The sequence below is a fragment of the Thermobia domestica genome, chromosome 12 (genome assembly GCF_964235325.1).
Source record: "Thermobia domestica chromosome 12, izTheDome1.hap1.1, whole genome shotgun sequence".
NCBI classification, from domain to species: domain Eukaryota; kingdom Metazoa; phylum Arthropoda; class Insecta; order Zygentoma; family Lepismatidae; genus Thermobia; species Thermobia domestica.
Genome location: NC_137465.1, coordinates 139,588,639 through 139,611,122, shown reverse-complemented (window position 1 = coordinate 139,611,122; position 22,484 = coordinate 139,588,639). Strand labels below are relative to the sequence as shown.

Below are 22,484 nucleotides of genomic sequence, written 5' to 3'. Positions count from 1 at the left end.
AATGTTTAACAAACTGCAGATTTAAGATTTCATAAAAAGTATGAGAAAGAATATGATCTAAATAAAATATCAACAAAATAATTCTTTCAGGGTCAATAAGGATTTCCGTTTACACTCTCAGCTAAGCAAATCTATGTACTGCGAATAATATATAGTATTGTTCAAATACATCTTTCCACCCACCTCTCTTTTTTTAAAGGCTGAAAATATATGTACGAAATTTTAATATTTTACCTTGAAATAAAACCCTCAACTGGATAAAAAAATCACATTTTTTAATATTTCATTTACGAATAAGAATACAGTACTTTGAAAAGAGAGGTGGGAGGCTATTTTTTTTAAAATATACAGTACAAGATCATTGAACACTTTTTCCTAATTCATGAGAATGAACCATAGTAATTTATAATAATTTACAAAACTTCAGCTAAAGTTCACTTTAAAATGTAGAATTTTCTTGGCTTCGAAAAAATTTGCAAAACGCAATCTTCTCTCATGCACAGAATAGATTTCTACAAACGTTTAATGAATATTAATATAAATAAATACAAACAAATTATTCACTGAAAAGTTTTTTAAAATACAATGTAATGCAGTTGAAATTATGTCAAAAGACGCCATTCAATACAACTGCTTCGATTGATTGAATAATACATTATGCATATTTAATTATTAATTTAACAAACTTCCAGATACAGTCTGGCGAGATCAATTTACATTGGAATCATTAACAACCAATAACAATAAGAGAAGCAATGAGAAAGGAACTCGGTAAAGAAATATATTCAAAGGTACTATCTTGATATTTGCCTGGTGAATGTAAGGAAAAACAATGGAAACTTTCTAGATGGAAGTATTGAATTTGAAACCTTACAACTTTGAAGCAAGAATTCTAACTACTCCTGTAGCATATCACATATCACAAGAAAAATGGTATTAAGATGTAACCACCTGTCAAAAAACAATGTCTGAAATTTATGAAACAATATATTGTATGTATTAAATTGACCAGATTTGTATTTTATCACGTGATCATAAAGAAGATCCTTGATAAAGCTGGTGCAAGAATTAGTTTCGTTAGACGAAAGTGTAAAATATTGAAAATTTCTAGTTTTTAAAAAACTACAAGAGATTTCGAAGCTTCAGCTTGTAACGATTTTAGTATAATAATAATAATAATAATAATAGAGGAAAGGTCGATTTAATTGATGAGTGGTGAGAGCCATTTTGTATATTGCAGGAAAAATCTGAACTATTCTGGCTGAACTCGTTTTTCTGTATGAAGCCCTAGGTTCATAACTGTCATCGGTCATAAGGATCCATCGATCATCACTAGGATGTATATTGAGTAATCCTAGTGTCGTATAGTATTTGGTTAAATTGAGTACGTTATCAGTGCTTTTACATGGATACGATCCTGATTTTGTGCATGCATTTCTTGGAATTATAAATCGGGTTCATGATTACCGATATAATAGAGAAAAGCGGTTTAAATTGGAAAATTATTTTTGGGAACATCTGAGAAAAGTAATTCATTCCCTATGGTTAGGAAATTAGTGCCTATAAGTAAAATTGGTTCTTTGTCATATGTTATTATATTGATTTAAAATTAAGCATATAAAGATATATATTGAATAAAAGTATCATTTTGACATATTTGTTACGCTACAATATTTTCTATGGGAAGAGATTGTTCAAAGTTTGGAGTTGTATTTATTGATAAGTGTTGTTAAACTTATACTGTTACTAAATTATTGAAAATTTCTTGCCTGACAGATATCATAGCTTAAAGAATTGTAGTACTTCTTTTAAAAATATATACATTTGATGGTACTTTTGTTATAAAATGTACTTATTATTGTAAATCTGTTAAATTAATTTTAAATTTCGTGCTAAAAAACCAATAATTCAGTTAGTAGCATTTAAACTGTTAGAGATATTGTACTGTTCATATTTGACGATATTTATAAAAATTGTTGAGTGAATTTAGTGTTTTCTGTCAGCTTTTACTATAAATTCACATTAACTCAAAAATTATTTTGGTGAAAAGATTAGGATCTACAGTAGTTACAATATAGTTTTTACTGTTTTGATATATTATATTTTCCTTTTTTAAGAATTAATTTATATACACTTCCGTAATCTACACAAAAAGGTAATAGTGCATGAACTTCGTGAATTATTCCGACTTCATGTCCTACGACGATAGGTTTCAGGTATTATTGCCCTCTTAACTTACGTTACAAGCTTTAACCATATTAATATGCACGTTAATATGTAATATGCACACATATGTTTATGATCATTTGCAATTCCAACTAAATGTTCTATTTGGGGGTGAACACCAATCCCAATCCAGACCATTGACAACAAAATATGTAGAAATAAATTCCCATTTCGCTGAAGGAAAATCTGCACTTGTAACAGTGCAACTCATTGCTGGTTGTATTCCGAATATCTTCAATTTGTTGACAGTAGTTGATATGGTACCTCGATTGTCGCAGAAAGTGGAATTATTTAAGGATGATATGGTGAGGCTGGTCCTTCTCGCTGTAAATTTCACTAAATCATAATGTTCAACATTAACTGAGATTCCATCATCTAAATAAATTTCACCTTCTGCACATAGAGCGTTAGGATCACTGTTATTATTACAGTTGAGAGCCACCACAAGAGTAATTGGCCTACTTCTTGTTTTGTCCACAGTTTCATCCGGTTCCTGAGAAAAGAAAAAAATAGATTTAAGTATAGCAGTTCACAAGTTTCGTATTCTTACGATTATAGTTACACAAGATGAATAATATTGTAAAGCCATGATAACTCGATAGCTTGCAGGGTTGGAAACTAAAATTAAAAATAACCTTACAAGTTGTCACAGAATTAAATGAGGAGGACAAAAGCTTATCTGGTGAAGATTTATTCTATATGAAATGTTATAAACATGTTATAGAATGCTGTTTTTATGGTTGTATCAGCATGTGATACTTAAAGAACTACTATTTATGCCAATGATAAAAGTACCACACGCTTGAATTAATTATTTCACCCCATCTATGAATAAGGATATTCAAAGAAAAGTAGATGAGTAACTATACAAAAGTACTCATCAAGGATGGTTTTATTAATGTTATCATCGCCAATCCTTACATGTAATTTTTCTTACAAACTTTTTTGTCACTCATATTTTACTGTCTACATAATTTGGTGGAGGTGTTAATGGGAAACCAAGTAACAAATTTACGATAAAAAGTTAGATTTAAAATAAGGAGAAATAACAGAATATAAATGTGAATTATTTACACGAAAAGAAGCATAATCATATGAAAAATACACATAATAAATAATTTGTGTTGTGGTTGTGAGAAGTTTTTATCTATACCCTTTATTGGTGCACAGAATTTCCGGCTGTTATCCAAGTCTAGGCAATCGTAACGAACGCTTTCAATAACCCCATTGACCGTCACTTTAGGTATTCGAAAATCAGGAATTGGAGTTTTGTATACTGTATTCCTGACATGCTCTCAGAGATAAAAAGGACTGATAGTGTGATTCAGGATGACGTTGTGGCCTGGAATTTATGTAGTTTATGAAGACCTTCCACAAAATACGTTTCATTCGGTAGATTCTTTGTTTCTCTGCAAAGAAATACAACCCTATTGCTCTACCGTACACAGAGGCACACCGAGCATTTACTTTCGGCGTATCGTTAGAATTACTATTTCAATACTCCGTCTTCAGATATTATGTGACTTAATATGAACCCATATGTAAAGTCAGAATTCTCCGAAATAGTATTCTTACTTAGCCAAGTAGAAAATATTTAGATACTTTATAGTTTTCAATCACATTAAGTATGGAACAGTAAATTTCAAAATGCTAAAAAATAGTTTTATACAGAGCATGTATGATTTCAACATTGTACACTTAAAGAATGTTTATACAGTATTTTATGAATCTCTTAGTTTGGCGTTAAACACGGCAAACTGATTTCTGAGGACAATGTCCGAATTATGTTGTGATAGTCTTATATGTAGTTCAGAGTACAATAATACGCAGTGTAGGAAGTCTACGAGAAAGTGTCAGGATAGGCGTCCAATTACTTTTAGTAGGGAGTCATAATTTGAATCTTACACCCGAGTTTTCTTTCTTAAGAGGCTTCATCCCGGCGAAATTAAAATACTGCTAATTTTACAGTAATTTTGCGATATCTTCAAACAGATAAAATATAATCGAAACGTGGAACAAGAGCGCCCTGGACAATATCATTTTACATGACACACCGTTATGACAACTCATTTATCTGCTTTTGATTTCCAGCCATTTAGAAAATCTGCATTTATTTTCGCTTTTCTAAATGGCTGGAAATCGAAAGCAGATAAGTGAGTCGTGATAACGGTATCTCATTAAAATAATATTGTCTAGGGTGCTCTTGTTCCACATTTCAGTTATCTTTTATCTATTTCAAGATATCACATAATTACTGTAAAATTAGCGGTATTTTAATTTCGCCGGGATGAAGCCTCTTAATTGATACTACGATGACGCTTATGGGTGATTATATAGTTCTGGCATCAAACGTAAGATGAATGTAATGGTAATATTAATGAAGTAGAGAACATTTCTGAGTTACTGCTAATGGAAGAATGACTCTTTATTTTCAAGTTCATGTAGAGCATATATATTGTGCTGGTCTACTCCTTTGTTTAAAGTTAATATCATTTTACACATATCGTTAAATTAGATATTTAATTCAGTTTCTGTAATAGACTATCTGAAAACTGAAAATAAATAAGTATTCCCTTTGTTGGCTTTCATTTGTAGCAAATGTATAATTTAACAATAAAACTATGGCGTGGACCAGTAGTCACTTGATACTAGCAGTTATTCAGTTTCTAATTGATTGGAGTAGCAGTAGTTAACTGACGTAAGCAATGCGTTAGGGTATAGTCCGTGATAATACGTGGTTCGTGAATAATATGCTTTAAGATGTGATTTTATAAAGGATTTAAACTTTTTTCATTTGTAATTAAATAAATTTACAGCGAATAAAAAGTTATCAAAGGAAATTGTAATAAATGGATTAGCAGACGGGATACAGCGAATAGTCAGCGCGTTCATTTCATCTCAGCGTTTTCTAATATACGAATTTGTATATGATCTAGAGGACTTAAAAGGGTGCATTACTTCTGAAATTGATAAATTATCATCCAACAACGTTAGAGATGTAATAGATTCTTTTCTGCTTACCCATAACTTCCCAGCGTGTCCATATGGACACGCAAATAGGGATAACTTTTTACACCTGGGAGATTTTGTGTGGAATTTTGTGACACGGCTCACAGTGAACACATTACAACAATAACAACAAAAATTTCGTTATTTTCACATTTACTACGATCATATGGAACAAACGTAACTGAAAATACTATAAAATCAGGAAAAAAATTAATTCGGGCAGTTATGGGTTAAAAGATAGAGTTTTTGCATTGAAAATAATGGATGTAACTTGAACATTTGAGTCAGATAATGTAACTTCCTAACTCAACTTAATATTGTGATACAACTTGTAATAATGTTATAGTGCCGTAGTTCATAAACTTAATTTCAAATGTATTTTTATCAAGTGGCTTATGGTTCACATTTTATTATTTTATTTTGACCTTCGATCATATTCCCATATTTTAAAAGCACTAAAAGCAAATAATCAACTTTTGCTGAACAAGTCTTATGAAACTGTTTTAAAACAAAGAAAGTACTTACTTGTAATGGAACAATATGACCACCACGTATTAACAATGTGATTTGTGAGTCAGATGTGTGCAGTGTAAGGTTTCCAGTATTACTAATTTTCTGTCCAGAATAGAACTCATACCATGGTGTCGTTGGTATATAAACATCAATTGTCTCCCTTTTCTCAATTTCACCTACTAAGTTTCTTCGATAGAACACAGGAGCTGCAAGAAGAGATGGTCCAATCATGAATTGTTCATCCAAAGTCCAGGTTTGATTGTCATGTAAAAATTCGAAGAACATAGGTTTTATTATCGGATGCCCTTTGACATTAGCATAATACATGCTGGTATAGTAATATGGAATAAGCGAATATCTCAATTTTATTGCGTTAGAGATTGCAACTTGAGCATAACGAGAGAAAATTGTTGATTGAGTTGGATCACGCAAGATAAATCCTTCTCGGTTGGTGATTCTAGCTAATGGAAAAGTGAGGCCTAGTATGTACCAATGAAGGCACACATCTTCAATTTCTTCAATATAGTTAGCATCTAATGAGCCGCATAAAGGTACCCCAGAAAAAGGAATACCATATAGACCCATTTCTAGCACTTCTATTAAACTCTGTCTCATATCATCCCAGGTGGCATCATAGTCGTTACCTTGATGTCCTCCCCAAGAACCAGTGCCTGGGAAAGTAGATTCGCTGAGAAGCAGCAAACGCTGAGTTTGTGAAGATGGTACTTTTTGCCAAGCTTTAGAAACATAAGCCATTTGATCTATCCCATATGAATTGTGAACTTGGAAATGAAGCTGATGTCGACTGTGCTTTGCCATGGAACATATTGTACCATTTGTTAGCGATCCATTCAATTTTTCAGGAATAAAAGGAAAATTATCTTTACAGAATTCAGTGTCTTCGTTCAAGGGTTCATTGTCTATCAGAACTATACCGTTAGCAGAAATTGGATTGTCAGTAATACTTTTTATGAACTTTTCAATCCATGTTTGAATATTTGCATTTGAGAAATCCGGATAAACGGTCTTTTCTCCTTGGTATATACCAGTAAATTCTACTGTTTCCGATTCCATGATGAAAATTTTATCGTATGATCCTGATGCATATGGTGGGTACGTGTTGTTCTTCAGGACATGTGGGTATAAAGAAAGAAAAAGCTTTTTCTCAGCATCCTGTAATTTCTTTATTGCCTCAGTGATTATACTTGATATTGAGTCATTGATCTGAAATGGTCTGTTACCGAGGACATGCTCATCAATACAATCCGATTCGTAATATATTCCAAGATCTTGCGCATTTTTAAGGAATTCAGCATATTCGTGAATATTATCCGATGTTCTGCATACGTGAAGTCCCAAGCTCCACGCTGGGAGTAATGGAGGCATACCTATGAAAGTTAAATACTGTTCCATAACATCATTCGGGAGAGGTCCAGCAAATATGTGAATTCTAAGTGGTCCACTTAAAGCCCTTACACTCAGTAAACCAGATGGAAGCAATTGGAATTCCATTGGGCCTGAATTTTCAAAAAATACGCCATGGATATGTTCTGAATCTTCCACAGATAAATAAAATGGATGACTTCCTGTGCTATATTTCCTTATTTTATTATGACTATTATACAATACTAACTTCTGTCTGTTGGGATCTAATATTAATTTATCTTTATACCATTGTCCCAAACCATATACAATAGTGCTTTTCAGCAGAAGTGAGATTTCCCAGTAACCATCACTTCCTATTAGGGGTCCAAATTCAGTTCGTAGTAATTTAGAACCCGTATTGTTTCGAATTATGTCCAGAAAGAAGACTTCGTCTTTCTGTCGTGAGGTATTTGCCATGAACACAGTATTTTCAATAGGGAGACCTGGAGCTTCTATGTTGTAATCCGGAGTATCCACTAACAAAATTTTCAAGTGTTTCTCAGTTTTTGGTATTAAATGGAAATATATTTGCTTAGTAGTTGTCTCGTATGGTGTCATCATTGTACTCGACCTCGGTGTCAATTCACTATTAATTCCATCTGATGAAGACATATTACTAACCATAAGTAAACTATACTCAGAGGGTAAGGTATGGTAACATTTAGGCAACTTATCCTCTTGACTCCAGCAGCATCTTCTAGACAAACACACTTCTTTGGTTGTGTTAACCAAACACTCGACTCTGAAAGAAATTAAAAAACACCTTTGAATCAAAAATTCATTGTTAGTCTGATCACTTCTTAGGAAGTAAAATAAAATAATAACGTACCATAGTTTTTTGAAACTTATATTATGTTGAATTTGTACAGTTTTGGCATTAAAAAGTACCTTCATCAGATTCATACTATCAATTGAATGCAATTCAATATATGTTAGGAAACAGCCTTCGTCAGAAACTATTTCTTCTATCTCTTAGAAAATAAAATAAACTATGAACAGTGTGTGATAGCACTATATCTGATTAGCGCATTGTTACATTGTTTAAACTGTGATAGAGTTGGAAAAATAAATAGTTCCAAGAACTGTATAGCCCTATTCAGAGTTCTTTGTTATATTTTTTCTGAGACGGTATATTTTTAACGAAAGTATTGTAAGAATGTCAGAACTATAACACAATTTGTAAAATACAAATAAACAAATACTGCCTTCTTCAGAGTTTTTTAAATTTTGTTTTCTAAAAGATTGTATGTATCTGATATTATTACGGTACAATGCCGAGGCGCTTATTTGAATTAAGTTCCATATTAAGTAGTTTTAGACTTCAGAGAAATACTTGTATAATCATGATTTTTATGCAATATTGTTTTAAGATTACTAAAAGATAGGATATTGAACCCTTATATTGTTCCCTTTTAGAGCAATCAATGTTTTAAGCAGCGAGACTATTTACGAAGCACATATACAGTACCAGGCCCGTATCCACCGGGGGCCTGTCCCCTAAATTTTACTAGCCACCTAAAATTTTCATGGCATGCTTTCAAATGAACTATAATATGGTTGGATCGGTCTCCCCCTAAATTCCAAGAAATAAGGGATACGAAAAACAGAAACACTTGTAATGATGGTACCTCGTCGATTTTGAATGCTCAAGATACCGGCTGAGAGTTACGCGGCAGAGCGAATGGAATTAAATATTATATATATATATATATATATATATATATATATATATATATATATATATATATATATATATATATATATACCGCCTTCCTTACATTTTTGGGCTGGCTACGGGCCTATACAGTACTACAATTAATTATGGAATTGGACATACACATTAGCTCATGAACGCCTTCTATTGATAATGCCTACTTAACATAGCTATAACAAGGTAAAGCAAATAAGTAGATATAAATGTAAGATGATTTCTCGAACATAATAATTCCAAGATGTAAAAATTAAGGATACAAGCATTTTTCTTGTGAGAGTTTTAAGTAATTATTTAGTTTTAGCGGAACTTAGAATCCAATTTAGGCATTAGGAAGGAATCCGCGGGCAACAGTTTGGATGGGATCCGCGCTTCATATTGAATGAGAAATCAGTCTATTTGTATTTCCTTACTGGGCGACACTGGGGACATGCTTCAAGAAAGTAAACTTTTGAACAATTCCAATATTCATGATAATAGTTAAATGATAAGTTACAAGAGAAAGGTAAAAAAGAATAAGTACATAAAATTATGTATATATGAAATTCGAATGTACGAGTTAAGTCAAAATCGGGTAAACAATAAGAAGTAGAGTCAAAGTACATTGAAAGTAAGAATTAGGATTTCGTGAGACTGAGAGGACTAGCAGCTAAACGAGAGGAAAATATTAAAGAGTGAGAAAATTATAGATATTAAAAGAATAAAGGAAAAAAGTGTAAAATGTTGTGTGAAGAAGTCTAGGTGAAGGGATCACGTTGGAGGTAGAAGTATGTCTGCATTGTGCATAAGACTGTCAAGGGTCACATTCAAATCACTGCACAAGCAAACAACGGCGCAAATCTGTCTTCAACATTGAGTGGGGGGACGGGTAAGACCTTTCCCATATTATATATATAGTGGCGTATTTAAAGGGCTGTCGGGCTCAAGCTTCCCCCGAAATGAATTTGTTAGTTTTTCGCATTCCACGTTCAACAATAATCCTTCTTACCATTTCTAAGAATTTCATTGACTTTCCATTTTCCTATGCTCTTTGTTTAGAAATAATATTGTATCTGTAAAATTTCATTCCATTTAAGAACTACGTCCTTTTGTTCTTTCTTTCGTCCTTTCTACTTTTATGTTTCTTTTTGTTAATGTTACTTTCTTTCATTTCGCCTATCATACTTTATCGACCGTTGTCAGTTGTGATTCAAGTCGGCCGTCATAAGTAACACCAAAACTAAGAGGAGTTCATAAGCGAAACTGGTGTTCCACACCAACTTGCGCGGATATCAACATGACAGGACTTCAGTTATTATAACAAAGGAAAAATTATATCATTTAGTTATTTTTAAAATAAGGAAATGTTTGAATTAAAGAAAATCAAAACGGGGGAATAATTAGTCCGGGAAATTAGGTAGGCCAAGAGGATGCCTCCTTTTTCTTGTATGAATAGAATAAAGGGTTAGATTCAGTCCTAAAGTTTTGTATCATATCATATAGGATTTATCGGTCTGCAATTCTTGCCATTATAACTTCAATTTATGCATAAATTAAAATATATTTTATTCTCAAACTCAGGTGGGCAATTGCCCACTTCCTTTCTTGTATTGGGTATAGTTCCTCGAAACAAAATCCTAAATACGCCATTGGTTGTCTTCAACATTGGAGGTGGGCAGATTTGTGGTTTATTCTAGGGAAGGGAGATGAAACTCATATTAGCGTGCATAGTCCTCCCCCCATCACGCAATTCTTCGAAAACAATTTCATTCGTTTGTACTTCGTTTGCTCCCATTTGTTCCGCAGTAGCTCCGTTTGCTCCTCTACCGTTCGCGAGAAAATTGAACCTTAAAGTGAGGGGACCAAAACAACGTCGTCCCAGCCCCCCACCCAACTAAAAATAATCGCTGAGGGGAACGGATGGTGGCATTCGTTTGTACTTCGTTTGCTCCTATTTGTTCCGCAGTTTCTCCGTTTGCTCCCCAACCGTTCCCGAAAAAACAGAAATTTAAAGTGGGGGCCCAGAACAACATGGTCCCAGCCCCCCACCCAATAGCAGAGAGGAACGGATGGTGACATTCGTTTGTACTTCGTTTATTCCCATTTGCTCGCAGTTTATACGTTTGCTTCCCTGCCGTTCCCGAGAAAATAGAAATTTAAACTGAGGGGCCAGAAAAAGGTGGTTCCAGACCCTCGAACTATAAACAGTCACAGAGAGTAACAGATGGTCGCATTCGTTTGTACTTCGTTTGTTTTCATTTGCTCTGCAGTAGCTCCGTTTGCTCCCTTACCGTTCCCGAGAAAATGGAATTTTAAAGTGTGTGTGGGAGGGGGGGAGGAAGAACAACGTCGTTCCATCCCCCCACCCAACTAAAAATAATCGTTGAGAGGAACGGATGTTGGCATTCGATTGTACTTCGTTTGCTCCCATTTGCTCCGCAGTTTCTCCGTTTGCTTCCCTACCGTTCCCGAAAATATAGAAATTTAAAATGAGGGAGGGAAGAACAACATGGTCCCAGCCCCCCACCCAATAGCAGAGAGGAACGGATGGTGACATTTGTTTGTACTTCGTTTGCTCCCATTTGCTACACAGTTTCTACGTTTGCTTCCCTACCGTTCTCGAGAAAATAGAAATTTACACTGAAGGGCCAGAAAAAGGTGGTCCCAGACCCTCGAACTAAAAAGAGTCACAATCAGTAACAGATGGTCGCATTCGTTTGTTTTCATTTGCTCTGCAGTAGCTCCGTTTGCTCCCTTACCGTTCCCGAGAAAATGGAATTTTAAAGTGTGTGTGGGAGGGGGGGGGGCAGAACAACGTCGTTCCATCCCCCCACCCAACTAAAAATAATCGTTGAGAGGAACGGATGTTGGCATTCGATTGTACTTCGTTTGCTCCCATTTGCTCTGCAGTTTCTCCGTTTGCTTCCATACCGTTCCCGAAAATATAGAAATTTAAAATGGGGGAGGGAAGAACAACATGGTCCCAGCCCCCCACCCAATAGCAGAGAGGAACGGATGGTGACATTTGTTTGTACTTCGTTTGCTCCCATTTGCTCCACAGTGTCTACGTTTGCTCCCCTACCGTTCCCGAGAAAATAGAAATTTAAACTGAGGGGCCAGAAAAAGGTGGTCCCAGAGCCTCGAATTATAAACAGTCACAGAGACGAACAGATGGTCGCATTCGTTTGTACTTCGTTTGCTCCCATTTGCTCCACAGTAGCTCCGTTTGCTCCCTTACCGTTCCCGAGAAAATGGAACATTAAAACTTTGGATTTCTCACTTTTCTTCACTCCTCTATCGATTGCGCATTGTTTGATTGGGCAATGCTACTATCAATATAAGATGTTTCCTTGTCAGTAAAGGGTTATTAATGGAGTAATTGATGTATGAAATTTAATAAACAAAATTTTTAGAGAAAATAGCAATTTTCAACTTTTATCTTTCAGTAAACTACCTTTAATTTTGGAAGTAGAAAGAAAATTCGTGAAACGTCCCTAGCAAATCATAAAACAAATTAAAAATTCGGTGCGGATACGTTGAACGGTATGGCCTCTGGCGAATGAACACATTTATATCGACGGACGACGGACGACGAACGAGCGAATGAATGGACATCGAAAAATTAGCTTTTAGGCATGTAGGTTTCATGAAACGTGTAAATCAGTTGAAACCTCGAATTCGATATTTTTCATGATCTCTATACTTTCTTCTCTCTTACCGTTGTTCAAAAGTAAAGTATTAGAACAATAGTTAGTTCGAATAGGTTATGATAGTTACGGTTACGTTAGATAACTTGAAAATGGGTAAAATTTCCGTTTCAATAAAAGGAAACAGGCATACTGTGACAAAATATTACATTTAATATACATCTCCTGAAAAGTAGTGTGAGGTTACCCAATTATACCGCTTGTTAGGAAATGGTAACCTTTAGTAAAGCAAATGTTAAAGGAAATCACGTAATCAAAAAATCACAACTCTGGGACTAAAATCAACTAGAAAAATACTGCAAATCCTATTGAATAACTTGCACTGCAACATGGTAAGAATAATTAAAGCAGCATGATAATACTTTCTTTGACATGGTACATAACTAAGGAAAGGAATATTAAGAAATGTGATATTTAAATCTTTAGTATTCTATAAATTTTTGTATCTTAGTTATGAATTGTAATTACTTTTTAATGAATTTGTTTCTTCCAGTATTAGATATTAGCATTTAAATTGTATCCCACCATTTTGAGTCATTCTGTATTTATTATGAACTGATTTTAACATAACCTGATACCCGAAGGCTGATACCCTCTCGATAGGCTCGTAGTATTACAAAAAAAGTGGAAATAATATACATATTTTACTATTTACATATTTACACTTTTAATATATACAAATATATGTACATCATATTTACAGTAGATTATATTACATTTATGTACAATATTTTCAATATGGAACATAATATTCAGGTATTTTATACTTATTTACATTATATACATCTTATAGGAGTGCATTATTTTTTTGTATTTTTGAAGTTTTCCAATTTTTTTATATTTTTGTAATATTATGATTTTTTGTGTTTTTTAAAAGTTTTTGCTAGTTTTTACTTTCAGAGTTTATATACAGATGTATGTACATATTTACATTTTGTATAACAATATATACACATATACACAAATCCTACTGAAATTCAAGAAAAGTGAAAGCTGCAAGAGACGAACATTCTCAAAATCGGAGATTTCTTTCCTAAACTAATTTTTCGTTTTCCAAGACAGACTGTTCTTCAAATTCAATTAATTTAACGACGAAACTGTGAATTTCCTGTAAATTTATTTTTAGAATATTTATTTTCTCATTTTCTTGCACTTTCTGAGAAAAAAAAGGCACGAAAGAAGTTCGTTTCTAACTGTGGCGACCCTTTTTGTAATTAAATTATTCACCTATCAACCGTATCCTTCTACCTCCGTTCCTTGTTGTTGAGCTTTGTTCAGTGCTTCGACTTGTCTGCTTCCCTTGAAGCTTGGTCATATACTTCTTAACTTTGCTCCTGATCTTGTCCTCTGTTTCAACGATGAACCTTTTAGTACATCGGAGAGATTAAGTTGTTGGGTACCATGAAGCATTTCGACACTTCTTCACCTCGGCTATACTTCTCGTAATTTACTGGCACATAAGAACAGTCTTGGATGCGAGACTTCATCAGAAGATTTACAGGTATTAACAAGTTGATCCTTCTGCGAATATGGTAGTGCAGGAGCGTTGTTTCTTTTTCGTAGAGAGTGACATATGTTTCCTTTACAATCTAGTGAGGTCTCTGGCGATGACATCAAAAACTAAGGCCAAAGAGTACTTGCTTCACTTTCAGGAAGATTCTCTGAAGTTTACTTGGTGCTTACAGCTATGGGAGACGTAAATGTTGACGTTTCTTGGGAGGTAGTTTTACTTCCTCTGTAAATGATCTTCCTGCATTTGAGCCTGGATGTTTTGTGCCCTGTTTCTGTAGGCCATAATGAATTCTTCCATATCTTTCTCTAAAGCAATTCATAACCTCTGTTATGTAAGTATTAACAATTATTCACAAAACCTAATCTACCATTTCTGCGAAAGTTCTTTCAACACATATATTAGTTTTCATAGCAATATTAGAAGTTTAATTGTTGACAAATTATCTAAAAAATAAAACAAACTTTTTCACAGCCTATATTCTTAAAGGAGATGAATGAAACCTGGCTACTCTAATTTAAATCTTGATTTTCATAAGATGTAAGAAAATTTAAACATTCTCTAAACAAATTAACTTTTATTTTCTGTAACACTCTATCTTGCTTTTTTTTTTTAAATCACTTAAAAGGTGACAAGCTGGATCTCAATCGTCCTCTCTGCTGGTTTAGTGACTACCACATGTACCTTTGGTGCACGTCCTCACGTGTTTGATTCCAGGCAGACCACAAAAAATAATTTCACAATCTTTCACTTTCATTAATCGTCTGCCTCCTTTAGCCTAAAGATCACGTGTTGGACGTTTCGTTAATCATTTCAGTTTTGGAACTTAGTGGAGACAAAATTTACTTAAAGCATAAACAATACAAAAAAAAAAAAAAAAAAAAAGCTGTAAATAGAGTCGTATTCCTATGTGAATATGATGTGGATATTGGATTTAAATATCAAAGAGTATGGATGAAATCTGAATGCAGCGTATGTATCATGCTGCAACGTATCTTAAAGGAATTGAAGCTCTTTGAAGATATTATCCATATCATACTAATCGACGAAGCAGTGAGAATGTCGCAAGAAGTTCCCGTATAATTGTTTTTCAAGAGGGGCAAGAGACTGACACATAAACGAAGTCACGAATGCATACACCTTGATGCACATAATATTGCATGTAAAATTATTATTATTGACGCATAGGTGGCAATTGTCCGTTTTTGCTATCCGCTGTGGGCATCCATGAATGTTGCATTGACTCAGGTGGAAGTAAATTTCCAATTCATAACACCGGCGCTTTAAGCACGTAGACTGACATCTGAATGGTAAGCTATGGTGTGGTATGCAGTGCCACATGAGCTTTCTTTTTAGTAAGTCATCTATAGCATTCTTTTGAATGATGTTCTGGACAGTATCGATTGTTCGGAGCAGGTTATCCTTTTCTAGCCAGGAAACAATTACTTCTTTTTTGCCAATTCATGCTTAAAAATCTTAGAAGTTTTGTGCTATGATTGAACGCGTTATCTAACATTGTAATACTGCCATACGCGTTATCTAACATTGTAATACTGCCATGATGCATTATTGGCAATTTCAAACCATTTTTGATGACACCACAGTTCATCCTTTCGAGAAAAAATTTGTTTCTTTAGACTCAAATAATGAAAGACAATTGCCAATAAGACCATAACTTGCCCTTACTGATGGAATATTGAAGTTCCATACTTAGTGGTGGCGAATGACTCTGCCCCCACTTCCCACAGAACAGAACAGAATATGCCTTATAGAAACGATATTCTTAACTTGAGGGGGGAAAAGTTCATTCCCACTCCTCGCACTTTAATGTCTGCAGGTTGCTGCCGTCGCCACTGCTAGTACTTTTCTTGAAGAAGGAAAAATTTTTCCTGATGTAAGGGTTCTCTGCCATACGTTTTTAGTAGTAAGTCCTTCACCTACCAAAGTGTAATTTACTTATTATATCAAAACGTTCTTTTTCCTTATAATGACATACTTGTTAAAAAATAATTCCTTTTTCACAATGTAATGTCGTCTGTGCCAGTGACTATGCTTTTACTACTTCTCTTCATAAGTTCAAACAAAGTTTTTCATTAACATTTAATATAATCTTGCTAGTTTCAAGTTCAACAGACATGGATCAATGTTCGTTACTTCAAGTGTCTTCCTAATATTGCTGGTTCATTACGAAAATATATATATATATATATATATATATATATATATATATATATATATATATATATATATATATATATATATATATATATATATATATATATATATATATATATCACTAGGACAAATACCGATTTTCAGTTGTGTAACTTCAATGCGTATACAACTCTTAATAAAGATTTAAATACAAAACTTTTCAATAGTTTCATAATAATTACTAGGATAAGCGTTATTTTTCAAACGAAAAGAACGAAGTTTAAGGGATATAAAACCAGAAACTTGAAAATTGTACAAACTGCCCCAATTTTTTCATTTAGAGGTGGAATTTTTAAAAACGCTGCAACAAGTGATCGCTCTTGTTTTAAAAAGAATCTACGAGGGGTGACAAAAAAGAAAGAAAAAAAACTGGATTGAAGTAATAATTCAGAATACGTATATTATTGGTTTCTGTCGGTGGTGTCACTTTCAAAGTAGTTGCTCTCTGCTTCAGCATACTTCTTCATTCACCTATACCATTGTTTGCAGTGTTCCTGGAAGTCATCTTCTGTTATTGTATTTTAAATAAGTCTTCCGTAGTACGTAACCTTATTAATGGAGGCAAAAAAAGTGTTTTCTTTAGTTGAGATTTGATTTATAAAAATAAAAGAGCCACAAGGCGCCAAATTAGGCGAGTATGGTGGATGTTCTAAATTGCAATGTTGTTTGTAGCCAAAAATTGTACGGATAGTGTCTTGTGGACTGGTGCATTTCGCTTATAGAAGATCCATCCACTTTACCACAACTGCTTCTTTTTGAACATTTTCACGAAGTTTCTCCAACATCTGAAAGTAGTAATGTTGATTTACAATTTGTCCGTTAGGAACCCATTCAATCGTCAGTATCCCACGAATATCAAAGAACACTAATATCATTGTCTTAAATTTGGACTTCGACATTCGAGCCCATTTAGGTCACGGGATGCCAAGCCACATCCACTGCATCGACTGTCGCTTTGTTTCTGGGTTGTAGGTGAAAATCCAGTTTCGTCGACAGTTACAATCAAACCCAAAAAATTTGGGTCGTCGTAAATCCTTTCCAAGATATCCATACACAATTATTTCGGCACTGTTTTTGGTCATGTGACAACGCTTTGAGAACCCCTTGTGTACAAACTTTATCATGTGTATTTCTTTCGATAAGACTCACGGAGTTCACAGTCCAAGTTCACAATCTCAGCAATTGCTCTACCACTCAATCTGTGGTCATTTCTCACAACACTACAAACATTCTCAATGTTCAGTTACAGAAAAACGCGGGCAATCTGGTTGTTCATATCATCACAAAACTCCCTATCCTCAGAAAAACTATTGTGCCACTCGTGCACTTGTGTGCAACATCTGGCTATCATGAGTCTAATTGAGGTTAGCGAGCTCGGGTGAGTACAATTATTAGCTTCTGAGCGCGAGCCCCTTTAATAGTGGCCTAAGCTCATACACAGACAGCCTAAGCCTAATCCAAAAGATAGCAGAAAACGTTAAAGAAAATACGTACATACTTTGTTCTGAGAATAGTTTCTCTATCATGTGTTTGTACTATCTCTTTTGCTGAACCAATTATTGAAATATATTAAAATCCTGAACTAGATATTTTCATTCCATTAACGAATGAAATGTTACTAAAGAATTAACTACATAGTGCAATGAAAGGACTATGTAGTTACTTCTGACTCAGCTATCTTCCATACAACGCGGTGGCTCACAAGTAAAGAGTCCAAATGCATGAATCGAGTTCCGGGATGAGACATAGTGCGCCTGATAGATGATATGAAAAATATATATGTGCAAAGTTATAGCGCCTGAGCGCCATAAGAAACGGAAGGGGAGGGGGTTAATATTGGTGGGAGAAGGACAATACTATGTTATTGAAATACTCAAATAAACTGCTCAATCGTGAAAATAGTGAAAGATAGACAATGAAAACGGTGATAGTTTCACATATTGGTGAAAGCAGAATGGACAGAGTAGATCACGAACCTCAGCCGCCATCTTGAAATCCGCCATTTTGAAATTTATGATTTTTTTTTAATTTAAGGTAGTCATGTGATATATCAATTAGGGCCAGCGTGTTCTTAAACAGTCAATTATCAACTTTAGTGATCGTTATCTGTATTTATTTGGGATATTTAGGGCCATCTTTATAGTTATTTACGAAACTCTAGGAGACTGATATCGGTATGTTGAAAGTTTGGATTATCACGAAAACACATCTAAGTTAAACATATCTACAAGCCAAAAAATCTAACCATGAAATTTTATATACAAGTTGTATATTATTACATTATTATTATTATCAAATTTCACTGTTGTATGTAAAATTTCACTGTTAGTTTTCTTGGCTTGTAGATATGTTTAACTTACATGTGTTTCCGTGATAATCCAAACTTTCAACATACGGGTATCAGTGTCCTAGATATTCGTAAATAACTATAAAGATGGCCCTAAATATCCCAAATAAGTACGGATAACGATCACTAAAGTTGATAATCGACTATTTGAGAACATGCTGGCACTAATTGATATATCACATGACTACCTTTCAATTCCAAAATATATCATAAATTTTAAATGTTGATTTCAAGATGGCGGCGGAGGTTCGTGATCTACTCTGCCCATTCTGCTTTCACCAATACGTAAAACTATCACTGTTTACATTGTCTATCTTTCACTATTTTCACGATTGAACAGTTTATTTGATGTGTTTCAATAACATAGGATAGGCCATCTCCCACTAACTTTGACCCCCACCCCCTCCGTTTCTTATGGCGCTCAGCCGCTATAACTTTGCACATATACATATTTTCACATCCTCTATCAGGCGCACTATGTCTCATCACACAATTCGATTCATCCATTTGGGCCCTTTATTTGTCAGCTGTGACACTCGTTCGGGAGACCTCGTACATGTAACATCTTCTCCATACCCAGTACTTTCTGTTGCAACTAAAAGGTCTCTTTGAGTATTCAGTGTTATAACGTCAGAATATTAAATACCTTTGTGCCGTTTCTGAAGTTGTTGTTCTGTGTTTTTCTTAGGGATGGCCAAAATTTTCCGGAATCCGGAAAATATATTTTCGGGAATATGAAATTTCACATTCCGGATTTTGGAAAAAATCCGGAATTCAGAAAAAGCCGGAATTTGGAAAGTTCCGGAATTCAGAAAAAATTCGGAATTTTTAAAATTCCGGATTCTTTTCGATTTTACTTTCCGGATTTTGGGAAAGTAAAAATTCCAGAGTTGGCCATTCCTAGTGTTTCCATTTTTTGTACTGTGGTTTAGTGGTCGATTTACGACGAATAGTTTCAAGTATGAGTTTTAGTCATCAGAATACTGTTCGTATCAACTTCGGCAAAATAAGCTAAAACCCAATCTCTGTTTTCGTAGATGAGTAGATAAGAAGTATATTTAAATTAACCATTGATCAAGTTGATAGTATTGAAATGAAATTTATTCACAGAACTCTCTATACTAAGTTAGTAACTAAAGTATTATGTAAATGATTTTTCAACACGACTCATTGTGACAACAACGGTGACCATATGCTTCCTATTGATCTGACTGACAATAGTGCTTCTGTGCCCGGTGGAACTCATTAATCACCAGTTAACAAGAGTCTTGTCGCAATATAGTGATACACAGGAATCGTCGATGGATAGTATTCTGCGGATCATGTTGCATTAGTCGTAAATTAGTTTAAATGCAAATTAAACAGAACACCCTTTCATTTATTACAGTGTTCAGTTTAAGGTTACAATTATGCAGGTCAAATATAAATGTGTGCACTGTGTAATTCTCAGGACTATTTTGTTCAAGATTGTCCACACGAAGAACGACCTAATTTTAAAACTAGTCCGTAAGTTCATAGCTCTGTGCCACCTCTGCCTCCCGTACCTCATAATTTCTCACTGGAAAAAAAATCATGAACTCATTAATTATAGAGTTTCTTCTGCTTCCTCGTGATTATTCTGCAAATCTTTTTCCATTTCCAGGCCTGACGATACCAGCATGGAGCGGACGGAAGATCTGACATTCGCCCCGATCCACTCTAGTAGGAAATACTTTCAACTGATTCAGACATTGTTGACACTTAAAATTGTAATGTATCACCGCGCTCTTCTCATGGAAACGCAACCTTGCTCATTAGTAGGATGATCAACTGCTCATACAGGCAGTTGACCGCCTTGACACAGAAGTGTTGTATCAGATGATCATGATCTTGCTTTAGGTAAAAATACTACTACTAGTACACCGGTCTCTGAAAACGTAAACTTTCCAAACTAAAGTCAAACATTGCTGTTGTGTCTAAAGCTAATAAAGGACAACATATTTCGAATGTACCTTTAAGGTTTCTGTGCACGCACATATGCCAGTACTAAAAAGTTAAAAGCAGACACTCTTATAGTGGATGACTCATAATTATTTATCAAAGTGTTTTATGTTTATGGTGTCGTTAAGCTTTCGTTTATTTGAGTTTTCCTTAATACAAGGATATCTCTTTATGTATAGTTTTTGTTTTGCTACTATCAATCTTAATGGCTTTCATATCCTGTCAAATCAACACGCCTCAAACGATATTATATACAGGGCTGGTTTTGATGTCTTATTTGCTCAAGAAGTAGCCTTCCTGAATGTAGAAGCTCTGTTCAATCATATTCAATATGTTCAATCTGTTCATGCTATTCCCACTTTACAAAGAAAGGGTTAGGTACAGCGATCATATATTTAGTGCTTGATCGCATCAAATTGAACAGTGCCCATGCACCATCGGATTCTAAATGAACCGTGAGAGGAAAGAGTTCCTTACGACTGACCTCGCCAAGCTCTCTATAATTGTTCCAGCCGTTGAATTTTAGCTGAAGACTATAATTCCGTTTTACATTTCGGGGATCAAATTCCGTATTTTACCTATTCTCCACAACTTCAGTGAATAAAAAAAGGCGCAATGGTTCAGTGTTAGAATACTTACTTCTGGTGCATGAGTCCCTGATTCTATTATCGGCCGAAGTTAGCGGTGGGCAACATCTGTCCGTAGATTTTCTCGAGTACTCCCGTTTCCTCCCACATTTCATTTCATTAATTCTTCCATCATCATTCATTTGCCTTAATCATTCGCCTCTCTTAGCCTAAAAGGGCATAATCATGGGACGTTAAACTGAAAGACTTCATTTCATTTTTCAGTGGTTATAGTATGCACATATAATTTAGAATATATATGGCGGCACTTTCGGCAAAAAGATCCGTCTCGTTCTCTTATTAATTAGGTACAAGGAATTACACTCAAACCTATTTGTTTCAGGGATCACCATGCTGTTATTACGTGAATCAATTTACGGGTCGGTGTCCAAATTTCTGAAAAGTAATCCACTTTAGTATTTCAATATTTCAATCCTTATAGAACCCGAAACTTAGTATGAAACATTATGTGGAAGATTTGCTAAGTTCTAACCATAACGTATACGCTTTTATTCATGAATCTCTAGCTAACATACAAGGTCTTATAGCTTGTCGTGAGTCTGCTTCTCCACTTTCGTTGCCATTTTATCCACTAATTTCTCAAATCCTTTTGACAGAATATCTCATAGTTATCTACTTAAAGTTCTCAAGCACTGCGGGTTTAATGATACATTTCTTTTTATGCTTACTATATACATACATTATCATTCAATACCATTCAATAAACCATTGACGTGAGTTATAATACATTTGGTAAAAAAAAAAAAAAAAAAAAAATACTGTCATACAGCATAAATCCTATAACATGAACTTGTTAAGCTGAAATTTACTTTTATACTAAAAAAGTTTTTCATCTCTTATAGTATTTGGCCAGAATTGCATTATGTAAACGTCAATTTTTGAAACAGAAAGGGTCTCCCTCCCCAAAAGTTTGGGTTTGTCTGGTCAGGTGTCCAAAAATACCTAAAACAGACGAATAAGTGCCATAAGAGTCTCAGTAATGTGTAACGTGTCCTAACTACGTTCAAAAGTTGTTTCTGAATTTGATAATCATTGAAAGCATCGGACGTTTAGACACATTTCGAACACTTTTAGGACAGACAACATCTCGGGAACTTTTCACATATTAGAACATTGTTTAAAAACAGTTTCTAAAAAGTGTCAGAACAGTGATTTATTTTTTGTGATGCATATATTTATTAAAAGCAAGTGAACGATACAGTACTCGCCAAGGAAT

The 22,484-nt window shown here is 34.4% G+C and overlaps 2 protein-coding genes across 3 annotated transcripts in view; one reads left to right on the top strand and one right to left on the bottom strand.

Moving 5' to 3' along the window:
* Positions 1-22,484, top strand: part of LOC145666680 (uncharacterized) — a 346,326-nt gene that overhangs the window by 54,380 nt on the left and 269,462 nt on the right. The window contains exon 2 of one of the 2 annotated variants that reach the window (XM_081734156.1): positions 20,284-20,606. The exons of the other annotated variant lie outside the window; for it this stretch is intronic. Within the exon in view, the coding sequence (XP_081590282.1) occupies positions 20,284-20,446 (163 nt within the window). The 3' untranslated portion in view covers positions 20,447-20,606. Of the gene's footprint in view, positions 1-20,283; positions 20,607-22,484 lie in introns of those variants that run through there. 2 annotated transcript variants of the gene reach the window in all.
* Positions 317-22,484, bottom strand: part of LOC145666679 (lysosomal alpha-glucosidase-like) — a 59,753-nt gene continuing 37,585 nt past the window's right edge. The window contains exons 3-4 of the mRNA XM_081734153.1: positions 5,761-7,915; positions 317-2,719 (exon numbers count right to left, since the gene is read on the bottom strand). Of these exons, the coding sequence (XP_081590279.1) occupies positions 2,303-2,719; positions 5,761-7,915 (2,572 nt within the window). The 3' untranslated portion in view covers positions 317-2,302. The remainder of the gene's footprint in view (positions 2,720-5,760; positions 7,916-22,484) is intronic.